General features: G+C 37.1%; 1 protein-coding gene across 4 annotated transcripts in view; it reads right to left on the bottom strand.

The window, feature by feature from the left end:
* Positions 1–352: 352 nt before the first annotated feature.
* Positions 353–15,044, bottom strand: part of Fam204a (family with sequence similarity 204 member A) — a 29,132-nt gene continuing 14,440 nt past the window's right edge. For 3 of the 4 annotated variants that reach the window (XM_021253348.2, XM_087185245.1, XM_004838844.4), the window contains exons 7-8: positions 1,295–1,401; positions 458–1,004 (exon numbers count right to left, since the gene is read on the bottom strand). In XM_021253348.2, the coding sequence (XP_021109007.2) occupies positions 953–1,004; positions 1,295–1,401 (159 nt within the window). In that variant the 3' untranslated portion in view covers positions 458–952. Of the gene's footprint in view, positions 1,005–1,294; positions 1,402–15,044 lie in introns of all 4 variants that reach the window. The other variant, XM_004838842.3, reaches the window with a different exon arrangement.

The following is a 15,044-nucleotide window of genomic DNA, read 5'->3' as shown; positions in this document are numbered from 1 at the left end:
ACCTGCTTATCATATGATTTCTCAAAGCAACTTTCCATTAGCACTGTGAAACACTTATCTAATGAAAACTACTTCCTATGGTACCATGCCTCTCCTTCTGAGCATTAATTCATTCAATCTTTTTTCCTTATCTTTATTAATAAATATTCCACTCCATTTTTTAAGGAGTAAATGGGAAGAGTATAAAAACAAACCAGTTCTGAGATGATTCAGTTGCCTTAGGTTATGACTTTCTAGTACCATCATATCACTTTTTCTCCTAAGAACCACTTCATAGTTTAAAGACTGACATGGCTGAGAGATACAGGAAGACATTCTAGACAGAGCTGAATTTAAATGAGCCTCCAATTACTGTATTTTGTCCCTTTTTTATTGTAATCATTTCATCTGAAGGTATACAAAAATTAATCAACTGCTTTTATATGAGACTATGAAATAACAATACCATTGCTTCCAATAAAGAATCAATAATTGTTTTTATAGCATTAAGGTAATTACAGTCATTTGGAAAGATAGCATCAACTGAGACTTTTTTGCACTTACGACTAATCCATTCTAAACAAAAGCCAATCTTAAAAACGTAATTCCAGAAAAAGTGCAGTTATGCCAAGAACAGATAAGAAAGTACACAGATCTCACAGGCTATGCTATACCAAACAGATAAAAAGTAAAACTGATTTTATACCGTAAGTCTATACAAATAAATAAAATCCTATCTTCTTTTCCTGTACGTATGCTTAGATTTCTTACATAAATAACAAAGTACATTCCATCACTTCAACAGAATGAACTCCTTGGAAAAAAACTTAAAAGAGCAGATAATCAACTCCCAAGATTTATGCTTACTTTTTCCTACTTTTATCAGCTTCCTGACATATTTAACCTAAGCAGAAAAACCTTGTCTGTAAATTAAGCATACAAGTCTACATGTGTCTTGAAGAATTCTCCCCGGTTACATATATCCCATGTTGCTTTTGGTTTCCCATCTCTTCTTTGCTTCAAACCTGAAACGAAGAACATAAAAATCTCAATTTATTTCTAAAATAAAAACTTTGCTATCGTATATGTTTACTAAGAGACCAAAGCAAAACAAACCTAAAAATTCCACACACTCAACTGCTTACAAAGTAAACAACAGGATGAAGAAATGGCTCTTTATTTATAATCTTATAAACAAAAATACAGAGTAAAATAAAAGTTACCTACAAACTGGATTCGCAAAATGTATTAACAGGCTGTGTGAAATTCCTATAAAGTCAGTCGAATTACTATTAAAACTCATAAGGAAACTTACCCCCATGCGAGTTTCTTCTTTTTTCGAGCCGCCTGTGAGTTTTCAGCCTCCTTTTTGGCTTTTACAAACTTGTGACAGGCAATTGCTTTGGCAATTTTTACACCAAGCTAAGAATTACAAAGGAGAAAAAAAATGTGAAAACAAGTATTCCGGCTAATGTAAGTACGACAGCGGCATGTTAACTGAGAACGTGTAGGTAAGAAAGCCATGTCTGGGACCAGAAATTCTACGCTCAGGCTCCTTGAACAAAGTATAATGAATACACACATATGGCCCATTATTTCCCTTCCCTCCCCAAAGACCCTCTACCCTAGCTGAACCATGTCCTGGATGGAAATGCTTTCCAAAGCGAGGCCCCTCCAGGGTCCACAAAGGTAGTAATGAGGCTCTTCAAGCTATCCCAGCATTTCAATAGGCTGAAGAGGAATTTGCCCTGATAAGGCTGCACAGACTGACAGAGACATCAACTTTCTTTGCTTTGGGCTAGAATTACAGCAACTCAGTACGGTCACACCAGTTATCTCATGCTGATCAGAAGCTCTGATTGGCAGTTACAGATGGGATTAATAAAACATGGAAAAGCTAATTACTACTTCATAAATGCACTATGCATGATGAGGAACAGCTTTTAAGTCTCTGAGAGAGAATGGAATATGAAAGGTCCTAGAAAGTGAAAAGGCTGGACTCCAGGACTTGGGTGTTCCCTGGGTGGGGCCCTCTCTACAGGACCCCCCGACATGCAACCAGAAATCCTACCAGGTCTGTTCCAAAAGAACACCCCATCTAAGAAGTCATCTCTAATTCAGTCTACAATAGTCCTTACCTCTGAATTCTTCCAGCCCTTTTCTAGCTGCAAAACTGTTTCCAAGACAAGGGTGCTGATATCTTCTAGTTTCTAGGACCTCTTATTCTAAAATGCCCAACTCTAATGGATGCCTCAAACAAATCCATTAAGAACCCAAGTGAAACAGAAAAAGCTAAAAGCCTTTCTGGTGTTTCTTGCCTTTCCTATCCTTCACTCAACTTGATGCGTATTAGTGGACAAGCAGATATGTGGATGAGAAGAAACAACCCAGAAGCCACTGTGAGGTCAGTGTGTCACAGGCTAAGTTTTAGAGATCTGCCTGCCAATAGGAAGGCATGGAAAAAGGTTATGAACACAGTGCAAGGAAAGAAGCCAGTTAGGGAAGCAAGGTCCAGCACACGTGACGTGTCTTCTAGCTCATCTTGGAGAGCAGTTTTCTTTAAGGCAAAATAGACAAGGGGTAATCAAACACTGAGTAGAGTTTATAAATGAGAGAAAAACATCTCACTTTTCAGTTCAGGAAAGAATGAATATGCAAATGGAGGGAAGCTGGCAAACCAAGTTGCTTCAACAGGATAGTTGCTGAAGAAAAAACTGACTGTGACTTGAGCTCCCACTGGAGGAAGCAGACCAAACTCCGTATCCTCTCAACAATCAAAGCAATGTCAGCAGCTCTACTCCATAATCTTTCACACAAGAACATTTATCCCACCTACTTTATGAGGGCACAAATGTACAATGTGCCAGGCAGTGCTGTAGGTGCTCGATACACAGTCCCAACCCAAACACAGCTTGTTATCAAATTGCAAGTAAGGATGAGGCTGACCGCTTCAATGCTGGCTTTGTGCTTCTGGTTCTTTTCATTCCCAGTTCTTTATCACAGAAAGTTCACCTAAGTCAACCAAAACAAGGCTAAGAATCAAAGGGCTGCAGCATCATCATCTCAGGGGAAAATGAAACTCTGGGAGGATGCTGTGGCATCATTTTTCAACAGGATGGAATTCCTATCCACTGAAAAGCTGCCCACTTGTCTGCACACACATAAAAAAACAAGTTAGCACCTGCAGGGTGAGGCTACTCAACAATGCAGTGTCAAGTAAACCCCCAAATTTCACTGGCTGAACTTTCACTTGTTTCACTTCAAGATCCCACGATGTTAGCATCTCCACATGTGGCCTTCAGACTCTCGGTGGCAAAAGATCTGCAGGGTTTATACCGGCTCGCGAATGCTTTAGTCTTGAAGTGACACACATTATTCATGGTTCATTGGTTAGAACTGCTCACATGGGTCCACCTAAGTGCAAGGGGCCTGAAAATACAGAGGTACAACCGGACACTAGAGGAATGGTGCGTGCACCTAAGAAGCCGTCTTCTGCCACAAGACCCAGCTTATGACCCATGTTTATGATGCACAATAGGCTGGCCACATTCATATGGATGAGTCTCTTTCCCATGCCCTATCCCCCAAAGGTAAGACATTAAAAAAAAATTGTAGTTTTCATTAACTCCATTCCTATATCATATACATAACTGTAAAAACTCAGATAGCATATCATATTTAAATTAAGCCTATAGTTTGGGTAAGAAACAAAAACAATCCGAAATATTTTTGCCATGTACCATTAACCATGTGAGTAAATTCTTCTCTAAAACTGTGGTAAATTAAGCTTTACATGTGTAACTTATTGAAATTCCCCAGTATGGGTTTCTTGCATTTGGGACACACAGACCAATGAGCATCTCCGGGTGTCTGAATGTGCAGTCACCTGACTTCAGTGGGCCCTGAAGAATGGAAATGCTCTTAGTGTTCCGGAAAGGCTAATGCCAAACCCAGCACAACCAGTGCCAGAGTAAAGGGTTAGCGTATATCCCTAAGACACTGTATAAACTTGTTAAAAATAATTCCTTAGAATGCATTAAGCAAGTACTCACAAGCTAGGGCTCCCTCATTTTGTGAACTAAATAAATAGACTACTGGGTGCACAGGAACACTTTCAAACAATACAGTTGTTCCCATAAAACATACATTTTCTGTTATTTTATGGGCTAGGTTAAATGGAATGTTTATCAGCTGATAAACATTAAGCAAATCTGCTCTATGTATGTTTCACAGAAAAATATGTTGTAGTTTGTAATGATGATGACAAGTCATAACCTTTTTGTGCCTTCACATGCTTAGAATCAATGTGTTTCACTTATTTCTGTGGAGAAAGAAAAAAGAATAAGACATATCTGGAAATAGAATAGGGTAACAAGGCCTCCACTAAAAGAGACAGTTAAGAAGAAATGCAGTTTCCCAGTCAAGATGACTAACTCGAGTTCCAGAATACAAAAGATATCGTGCTGTGTTTCAGTATTACAAACAAATAAAATAAGCCGACAAGAACCCCCCTTTTGCTTCCATAAAAAGAAAAACGCATCTTCCTGCTCAATGTAAACATCACAAAAGCTTGGCCAATGGTTTCTATATTAAAAAGACTGTTTTGGGTCATCAGATAACTACCACAACACAATGCGGGAAGAAATTTATAAAAAATGAATAGAAATATGTACAGATTTTCTTATATGTGTAGCCAAAGTATCAGCATTTTCCATATAGACCATCCAATATTTTGCTGCATTTTAATTAAGGTGTCTAAACATTATCACAAAGAACTGCAAATTGGTCAGAGCATGCAGTAAGGAAAATTAAGCTCTAAAGGCTTTTTATCACCATATTTCAGGAACCAAGGGTGTAAAATGTTCTAATTTGGGATATATTAAAAGCCATAAAAGGTCTTTCAAAAAGATTAATGGTACTTTGCTTGGATTTAAGATAAGGGCTTTAGCTGGTTGGAAAAGCAGGGCCCTGGCTGGACCCTTGAGGCATTCATCTTTACAGCCACTTGGAAGATTTGTAAAAGCGTCTGCATAACCTCAAGCAAATGCGTGGCGACATTTTTTTAATTCCTTTCAATTTTATAGGTTTAGCGTGTGTAAATCATATTGGGTTGTAAAATAGATACAATGGCACATCCTTATGGTACAGATTTTTAAAAGACAAACTTCAAAATAAAGTTAGTTTTTCTTGCAAAACGTCATTATAAAGTTTGCTGATAATCACTTGAAACATCTGATTCAAACAGCTTAATCTAGAACTATAAACTTCTTACCCATTTCATAAAATATTTTACTCATCTCAAAATTACTAGCTTGTAACAGATTTATGAAGTTTTGCTCCCTTTTGAACACTTTCAAGGCACTTATTTAAAAATACCAATTATCATACTTTAACTTTTTATGGAATTAATAGGTCTCTATGAAAAATATTTATGCCATTCCCTTTTGTTCTTTAATTAAATGAAAACAGATGTTTTCTGAAGTAAAGCGGAACCATTACTGGAGTACTTAAAGTGTTAAGGTCTTTAATTTTTATATCAGTTTAGTCGACAATTCCTGATTGTCTTTACTCAAGCTCAACATTAATGTCAAGCAAGTTACCTAGGAGACGAAAGAGATCAAAGAGACAAAAACCCCTCCAATGTCTGATTAATCAAGCCTGCAAACAGCTTATTTCTTTTAGCCTGCATGCAAGTATGAAAATGAGATTCTGGGAGCTGAACACTGTGCAGATTTGTTCATTCTTATCTGAACAAAGCCAGCGGCAGCTTATTTCATGGATCATTGGCACTGTCATCAGTGCTACACAGAACGGGTGACAGCTCCTCATTTTGAGGCTTGAACAAAATTAGCAAAAAGTCGGCACAAATTAGCCTCTCATCTTTTTAGTAATATGACATTATTCATTTACTTTTTATCCAATTTTTAATTTTTTCCTTGTCAGCTATCCCTTTTTAGTGTCTCTTGCAAGGCATCATAAAATGCCTTCTAAAAAACAAGCAAAGAAAGCCAAAGTTGAAATAACACACAAAGTTCAAGAACAAGCACTTTCCAGTGACTGGTAATGCTGTGTTTTTAGAAAAGACTTTCAAAACTCTGCATTAATAATTGAATGAAAACAAAAAACAATTCAGAATGCCATGCAGTAAGCGTTTTATGAAACCAGTGGTGTGTTTCAATAAAGTGACTCACTCAACCTGCAATGCAAGACGGTGTGTACTACGGCCGACTCGGCGTGTCAGCATTTGGACTAGTACCGTACCGTATCTCCATGATCACACCTGAGATGTCAAACCTCTGATGACAGCAAATGATTTATGCTACATCTAATCATCTAACTCAGATTTAAATCAGGTCATTTTCTCTGTTATAGGAAATAAGCTAATTTCATTGTCATCTTAAAATGTGCATGTACAGGCGGGCGTGTGCTTGCATGTGCTCATGTACTACACGGATCTATATGGTGTATAGCTATATGCACGTCTCATGTTTACTTTTATGCCTACAACTTTGTATCACTTCATTTCTAACCATAATCCAATAAATTCTGATTCTAAAACATATCAAAAAGATATGTGCACAAGTACCTTTTATAATATATAGTATGTGCATATACACATACACACATTTATACATAAAGATTCATATACCCATTTCATAGTGAAATGGTTGACACAACACTTGTTTTAATGACGACTATTAAGGCCTCAAATAATATGCAGTATTACAGTATTCCAAAGGAGAGCAAAAAGATGTCATAGTGTTGAAATTACTCCTGGATACAGACATTTATATTCAAGTAACTTCTTCTATTCATAAGGGAAAAAAGTATTACAAAATTAACCATAAGCTGTTAGATGCTTTACACAGCCTCCATAAGAAAGACAGTTTTTTAAAAGAACTGTAGTACTATTTTCAGCAATTTCTTTATCTCTGTTCTTCTAAGTAAGAAAGCCTATTAACAAGCTTTGAACTTAAAATCACATTTACAATAATGTGCCATCAACAGTTTTATAAGCTAATTAGAAAAAGATTAATTAATGACTGGCTGCTAATAAAATGGCAATCATGAAGAAAGAAACCAAGGGTGCTAAGCTTCAACTACCACCAATTAAGAGCTAATTACAAACAAATTATATATGTGTTTTGCTGTGGGCTTTAATTTACTAAAATGGTTTTAATTAAAAGAGAAAACATGCTGATTAATTGAACTGCAGAAAAAATCTACAGTATAAACTGTGCTTTGTCTGTCTCTTTAATTAGACTTGTAACATCTGAAATCTTTTTTTAAGGTTAGTTAAAAGCACAGATAAACATAATTAAAAGACAGCATAAGGAACGCTATTCAAGGTGATCACCCAATCAGACCCCAAAGGTTAAAAGAAAACATCCACAATGCAATGAGATCTGAGTACACCTAAAAACCTGAGATAAGACCCATCACTGAGCATGCATCTTATTTTTCTGAGGTTAAAATGCTCCAACTTCAAGGCTGTGAACAGGTTTTTACAGGAATGAACCTATCTTGAAACTAGATGTAAAGGAATGCACACAGACCCTCCCTTACTTGGACAGACACTGCTTATTTTCTATATATCACAGAAAGTGTTCACCACATGTAATAACTCAATTACTTGGAAGAACAAGGCTTCAAATAATTAAAATTACCAGTTACCATCCCCGTCCACCCCAGACTTGGTGCAGACTACACAATGATCCATGGACAAATGTTTAGATTAAAAGGCAATGAGAGAGGACCAAAGTTAATAAAAAGAAGTCAGTTCTGAATGATCCTCAGCAGACACACATTACACTCACTTCCGAAAGCAGGGAGCTCCCAACTCCCCAGTTAGCTAAATAAGCTGCAGGGAAGCAACAGCCTATTTGGTGAGAGGGCTTTTCCTCTCTGGTGTCCTGTACTCTTTCCCACTGCACATCAGTGAAATATACCAAAAAGAAAGTAGCCCTAAACCCTACTGCCTGACTATAAAGGTTAAAAACAAAAATTAGAAAAAATAAAAAAGAAATCAAAGGCAGAACAGTAAAATTTGAAAGATAAAATGTATTTCTTCCAGAGTCTGCTGATACCAAATGACTCTTAAACAAAATTATTTAATGTAAAAAATCATTTGTATTTATGGAGCAAACCTATCGGCTGTACTCATCATACACAGCCTTTGGTACTAGCAACAAAATAATCTCCTTTCCATAAAAATAAATTCTTAATATATAAAAATAATATTCAGTGCATTTTTACTGTGCTTACCCAATCTACAGTGGCTAGATATCACAATAATTAAGACAACAGAAAGGACCTGCCCCCTTTGAGTAGGGTCATAAGTTCCAGTGATAAATATTTATAATAGCTAACTGGACTATACTGTTCAGCTTTATATGTGAGAAAACTGCTTTACCTTAGAAACATGATTGTCCATATACTTTTACTCAAAGTATCCACAAAAATAGAAAACAATTCTGCTCTCTGGATTACAGAATAAAAGGCTTAGAAATAGCTTTACTATGTCTTTCAATTCAGCTTTTTTGATTTTGATTTTGTTTTGAGGCACACATAACAGCACTGACTAGAAGCAATTTGACGGCCACTCTAATTTAACAGTTTAAGTAAATGTTTCAAGTTTGAGCTCCAGTGATAATAATATCTGAAGTACTTTGTTAAGTAAATCTGTCAGAACTGTATTATTTGGGAAGGTTTTGGTGGGGTGGTGTTCAAGTTCCCATTCCATAAAGAGCACTTACACCTACATTAATAACCAAAATGAAAAGGGTGAATTGCAGTCAAACTTTCTCAGGGGAAGCCAAAACCTAATAAACTAACTTGGAAAAATCCCAAGTGTTAGAGCAAATGCCATGGTGTCCACAGCACCTCTGAGAAATGACTATGTTTTAGAGGTTAACACAAATGCAGAACAACTCTCCTCAGATATACAAATACAGCTCTCTAATGAAAATGGCCCCAGATTTTCTAGGAATTGCTCTGAAAATACAGTGTGAGCTACAACTTAACAGTCTACCCATTTAATTCACTGAGCTATGAAAGCATACAACTCGGTTTAAACTTTAGTTTTTAAAAAAGGTCATTCCTTCCTCCTTTAAATATTAACAAGTGATTAGTACTTTGCTAACTTTACCTATGTTTTGCAGCTCCCAAATTTAAGCAGTCTACTGTATTTATAACGAAATTAAATCCCTGGTTTATTTCATCCTAACATATTTACATATATATATCTATATACACATAAAGAGAATAATATTAATATATGTATATTTTACCATTTCTACCTGTGATACTTTGGTTCGATTCTAAATGAATAATATGCTTGGCATCACATCATTTCCTTGGGTCCTCATTTTTAAAAAATGAGTTTTAAAATATGAAACATTTTATCATATCATTATCCTTAATCAAAAGATTTTGGCTTTGGCAAAGACGGCACTGGATTATAACCAAAGTACCTTGAATGTGAATATTAAAACCCTGGAAATCATCAAAGAACAACATGACTGCTCTTTCTAGGTCACTCAAAAATTGTTACAGGGGCCGGGGATTTAGCTCAGCGGTTCCGCCACCTGCCCCCAGGTTTGATCCCCAGTACCAGAAAAAAAAAAAAAAGAAATTGTGATAACGCTGCACAAAAAGTACTGTTTTGAAGAAGTCAAGTTTACTTGGTGCAGCCAAAGACCACTCCGTCTCAGTTACTTATGGGGCATGAGCCATGCAAAGCTAAAGGAAATTTACAGTCAGCCTTCTGTTTATTTCTGCCCCAACAACACATAGGCACAACTGAAATGTGCTTGGGCAATGCACCTAATGCAGGTGTGACTCACTAAATGGTGGGAACACACTGTTCTGCTGCCAAACCAGGTTGGTTTTTACAACTAGTAACATGAAGATGCTTAGAAAAACAATCCTCTTCACAAAATGTGAAATTCACCCTACCTGCTGCCTACTTAGTTAAATCTAGGCTTTAGCACTTAATTTCAAAATACTGATTTCTGTTGGTGCTATAAATGGGTATGTGTATTGCACTGAACATAACGTGTCAGAAAAGATAATACCAAAAGTCAGCATTTTAAAGTTTTTGCTCTGAATGAATATAACGTACTTCTAAGACAGGTTAACAAGCCACAAGTATGCTCTCTATATATGTATATGTATTTTTAAAAAGCAAAAACAACTTTTTTTTCAAATTAGAACAGTTTTATCAGCATACCACAAAAGTAAGTATGTCTCCACTTCATTTCTCTTCTAAGACTGTTAACAACAAAGATGTATTTAACCAACAAGAAGGAACAGTCTCAAAACAACCCACTATGCACTGCCTTGCAAAACCAATGATCTGAAGCACAATCCAGGCTTCACACATAGTGAACTTGAATCATCTCCAGACCCTATACATCCTTAATGTCATCAGTCATTTAAGGGAAAATGGGCATGGGGTCCATGGAAAATTATGTGCTCACTGTGCTGCAATGACAGCACACTGTTCAAGCCTATTTTGGTGGGATTTTTGTTTGTTTTGTTTTTTAATAACTGTTTTCAGGGTTATTCTCAGTCAGAAATGGTTCTACTTTGGGTTCATTTTTCTCAGAACTGATGTTGCCCCATTTGTTTCACAGGCTTATAAATGTTAACACAAAAATTAGCTCATTTATTACAGCTGGAAAAGGCTTTAAGAACTCTGAGATCTGTGCCTGAGCAAAGGCTTTACCAGTGGGTCCCAGTCACTGCTTCTTGAAAGAAGAAAATGGTACTGATTAAAAACCAATATAATATACCTGCTTCCCAAAAGGACACCCACCTCGCAAATGCACACCTCACCCTATTAAGGGCTTCTGCCCAAACTCACACCATCACTCACATCCACGGTGCCTGGCACCAGGGGGATGAACAGGAAAATATAAATCTCAACCTAAACTACTGACTCAAAAACTCTGTCTGTATTAGGTATTTTCACAGGTGCTTAATTATTATGGAATGAGTATCTTTCCAAGGTCTGTGTCTGAACGTTTTCCAGGAGTCTTTCTATTTAACTAGGGAAAAGTATAGGGCCCAAATTTTTGTTTTATCTTTTAATCAGAATCCTGTAATCCCAACAAAGCATTATATTTGGTAGAGAAGTAAGAATAACTGAGAAAAATGTTTCCTATCTTATTAAGTGCTAGAAATATATATTTCTAAAGCGATCTCACTTGCCATAAAGTCTGACAGAAAAAAGTCTTTTAAATGGAGAACTCCAAGTATTATAAAATTCCCACTTCTACAATAGCAGAATGACAAAACATCAAAGAGGAAACATAATACTGTATCCTCAAAGAAACACAAGCACACTTGAACCTGAAGTCTCTATAGCACTGCTTCTAGGTGTCTGGTAAGCAGCTTCACGCTGCATTCAGCAAGGCACATCACCAGTGAGCAAGGAGGGAAGGCTGGGGTAGTAACACAGCAGCTGGTGGGCAGAATATCACATGGCGACTGCTTCCCAGCTCTGTGCACCATTTAGGAAATTAGCCAGGTTTACTATGAGATTTAACATGGATATAGAAAAGATTCTACAGTCTAGCATCTCACTTAAACCAAATTTCAGCTGTGACTGCCAAGATGAAAAGTATAGTCAATTTGTATTCTAAAGATCTAAAGTCATCATCATCATCATAAATGTCTCAAGCGAGAAAAGAATTAGCAAAAGATGCTAAAACTAGTGGGTGAAAGTATATGAAAAATAATATTTACACAGTGTCAGATTATCTCCAGTCCCCACAAGTTACTTACTCATTACAAAGGGGGAAAATAGTAACTCGATAGTGGAGAGATTATCCTAATCAAATAATCAAAGCAACCCCATTAATAAATGGGATAAGGAGATAGCAGATGCCTCTGGAAAAGTTCGCACTGAGAAGGACACAACAATCACTTCTGTGATGTTTCTGCCCAAACTGCATAGTCTGAAATCAATCATGAGTAAATAATAGACGAACCAAAATTAAGGGGCATGCTACAAAATAACTGGCCTCTACTCTTCAAAAATGTGAAGGTCCTGAGAAATAAAGACGAACTGAGGAACTATTCCAGATTAAAGATGAAAAAATTTGAAAACATAAGATAATGTCATAGACCAAGATAAATAAAATTTTATTTTTTTTAAGGAATTCAGTAGGACAAGTGCAATAGACTGGAAAAGGGATCTACTGACAAATTTCCAATATTCTGAAACTCTGAAATGAAATTTCACAGTAAATGTCCTTTTTAAAGTAAAATGTGTTCAGCTCAAAACTTCAGCACTACTAATTCTCTACTAAAAGGAACACAGAACCTGCAGTAAAATGAATTCCCCTCACTTCTGGTGGGTGTGCTAGTAAGTAGAAAAAGACAAAAAAGAAAAATGGAGAGCAGTTGATGGACCACATGGTGCTAATAATACTGCACCCTGGCTTTACCTCACCCATTCCTTTCTTCCCTTAGCAAGGCAAAAGCCTCTGGAAACTGACTAACCTGGGAAACTCTACTGTCACAGGGGCCGTGGTATTTGGAAGAGATCATATAGTATACAATCTTAGGTCTTCTAAAAGCAAGGTTTGATAAGCAATGGCAATGAGAAACCAGTTTGCTGAGCCTGTAATACTGAACAAACCAGTGAAATCCACAGCACCTGTACAAGCAACAGTGCAGCCATACTCCAGTCCTGCAGTTTTTTCTTACTTATGTGCCTGTACTATGCTTTAGGGGAACTATCTAGCTGTCCCCAGACCAGACGGCATCCAATAGCAACCACTAACACATTGCCAGAACTTTTAAAGCAATTCATGAAACAACTGTTTAACATGCAGCACAACATAGAATACTTTATCACCAATAATACATTTAAGCACCAGTTCTCCAAAAGGTTTTGTTCCTGATCCAAATGAGGCTTCCACCAGCTTAAGTGTGACCCAGACCAGTGTTGCTGCTTGTGTTCCAGGCTCTGCAAGCCCCCTTGGATCTTGAACGCTCTTCTACAGTCCCATGGTGATGTCTCAGAATACTCCTGATCCTTAGGGTTATGACCGTTACCTGCCCACTGGAGTCTCTTCTGACACCGTAAGCTCTGCCTCTCCCTACCACTCCCTGATGTTTTTTCATGGGCACCTTTACACAATGTGGAGATTATGTCATGGGTTAACTATACTTTCAAGCTGGCCAAGGAAACTAAACCACTATCCCAAACAGCACTTCTATGGAAATATAAGTTTCAAGGGCCCAATAGTTTTACTAACTAATAAACAAAAGACACTATGTTGAATAGAATTCTTAAAAGCTCATCTTTGACACATAGGCCAAAATGCAAGAATAAGGACCCTTTATCTTATTCATACTGCAGAAGCCACTGTAACAATCAACAAACACTGAAACCCTACTGAGTTTGTGAGATCATTCAATACACTTTACAATTCATCTTAACATATAATACTGTCATCTTCCTATTCCAAAATATAGGAATAAAATGCTATCTGAGAGCTATAACTAGCAAGTCAAGAGAGAGCTGCTTTTTGTACATGAAATAGGGTAAATATCAAACTGCAAGCACAAGAAGTATTACAATATAAGAAAGGAGAACATCTTAAAAGGAAACAAACACGCTATCTTTTTATGATACAGCAATTCTACTTGTAGCTTTATACTCAAAAGATCTGAAACCAAGGATTCAAACAAGTCTTTGGACACTCATATTCACAGCAAAATTATTCATAATAGTCAAAAATGTGTTATGGCTGAAATATGAAGTTTTGACTATGTGCTACAGGACCAACCACCTGTCAGCTGATGGACTTTTGGGAAGTAACTGAACATGAGGGCTCTTGCTTTCTCTCCCTTCCTGACTGCCAAGAGGTGACGCTCTCCTCCACTACGCCCTCTCCACCATGATGTTGTCTCACCATAGGCCCAAAGCCAACAGCTAAGCCACCACAAGCAACCACGGATGAAAACCTCTGAAAGTCTGAGCCAAAATAAATATTAGCTCTTTGAAGTTGATTTTCCCAGGTTTTTGTAACAGCACTGAAAAGCTGAGTAATACAAGGTGTTCGGTGGCAGCTGAATGCATAATCCAATTGTACAAAACAGCCAGAATGTAACAAATACATACAACAGAATATTAGTCTTGAAAAGGAAGGAAATTTTGACACATACAACATAGATGAACTCTGAAGATATTACGGAACTCGGAAGACATTATGGCACCTGAAATACAGGAGGCACAAAAGGACAAATACTTTATGATGTCACCTATGTGAGGCACTGGAGTGAAATTCAAGACAGAAGAATGGCTCCCAAGGGCTGGGTGAAGGGGAGAAACGGAAGTTACTATTTAATCGGTACAGAGTTTTAGTTTTACAAGCTGAAGAGTTCTGGAGATGGATGGTGGCTTACAACAAACTGAACGCACTTAAGAGGTGAAGAAGATAAATTTTATGTCTACTTTACCACAATAAAAATACTTTAAAAAAATGTCAGCCTGCTTTTTGAAAGTCACAAAACTGTCACTTGAGCTTCCTTCTTGCCGATGTTCCTGAGGTTCAAGGCTTCACAACTCCCTTTACATTAGCCATTAATACATATGCGCACATGTTATGCACACAAGTATTTCATATAGCAAATAACTTTAAAAAGAATAAAGAAGAAAAAGAATTTTGAATCCCTATGCCTCTCTTCTGAATTTGTTTTCTATATAAAAAAATATAAAATTCACAGTAACATTTAAGCCTGAAGCCAAAAATAGGGGGAAAAAACACATGCAAAAATTCTAAGCTGGACATAGTGGCACAGGCCTATAATCCCAGCACTCGGGAGGCTGAGGCAGGAGGATCACTGTGAGTTCACAGCCAGCCTGGGCTACATAGTGAGTTCAGGGCCAGCCTGAAATACAAAGGGAGACCCTGCCTCAAAAAACAAAACAAAACAAACAAAAAATTGCAACAAACACCCATCAATGGATGATTTGGGTTTTTTTGACATCTGATGGGGAAAGAGTACACAGTATCTGCAAAGGATAATTTACTGAAATAAAATTA

Source organism: Heterocephalus glaber, unplaced genomic scaffold, assembly GCF_053883595.1.
Source record: "Heterocephalus glaber isolate CG9 unplaced genomic scaffold, H.glaber_assembly_v1.0 deba00001497, whole genome shotgun sequence".
Classification (NCBI taxonomy): Eukaryota; Metazoa; Chordata; class Mammalia; order Rodentia; family Bathyergidae; genus Heterocephalus; species Heterocephalus glaber.
The sequence above is the reverse complement of the archived record's forward strand: the minus strand, read 5'-3'. Positions and strand labels throughout refer to the sequence as shown.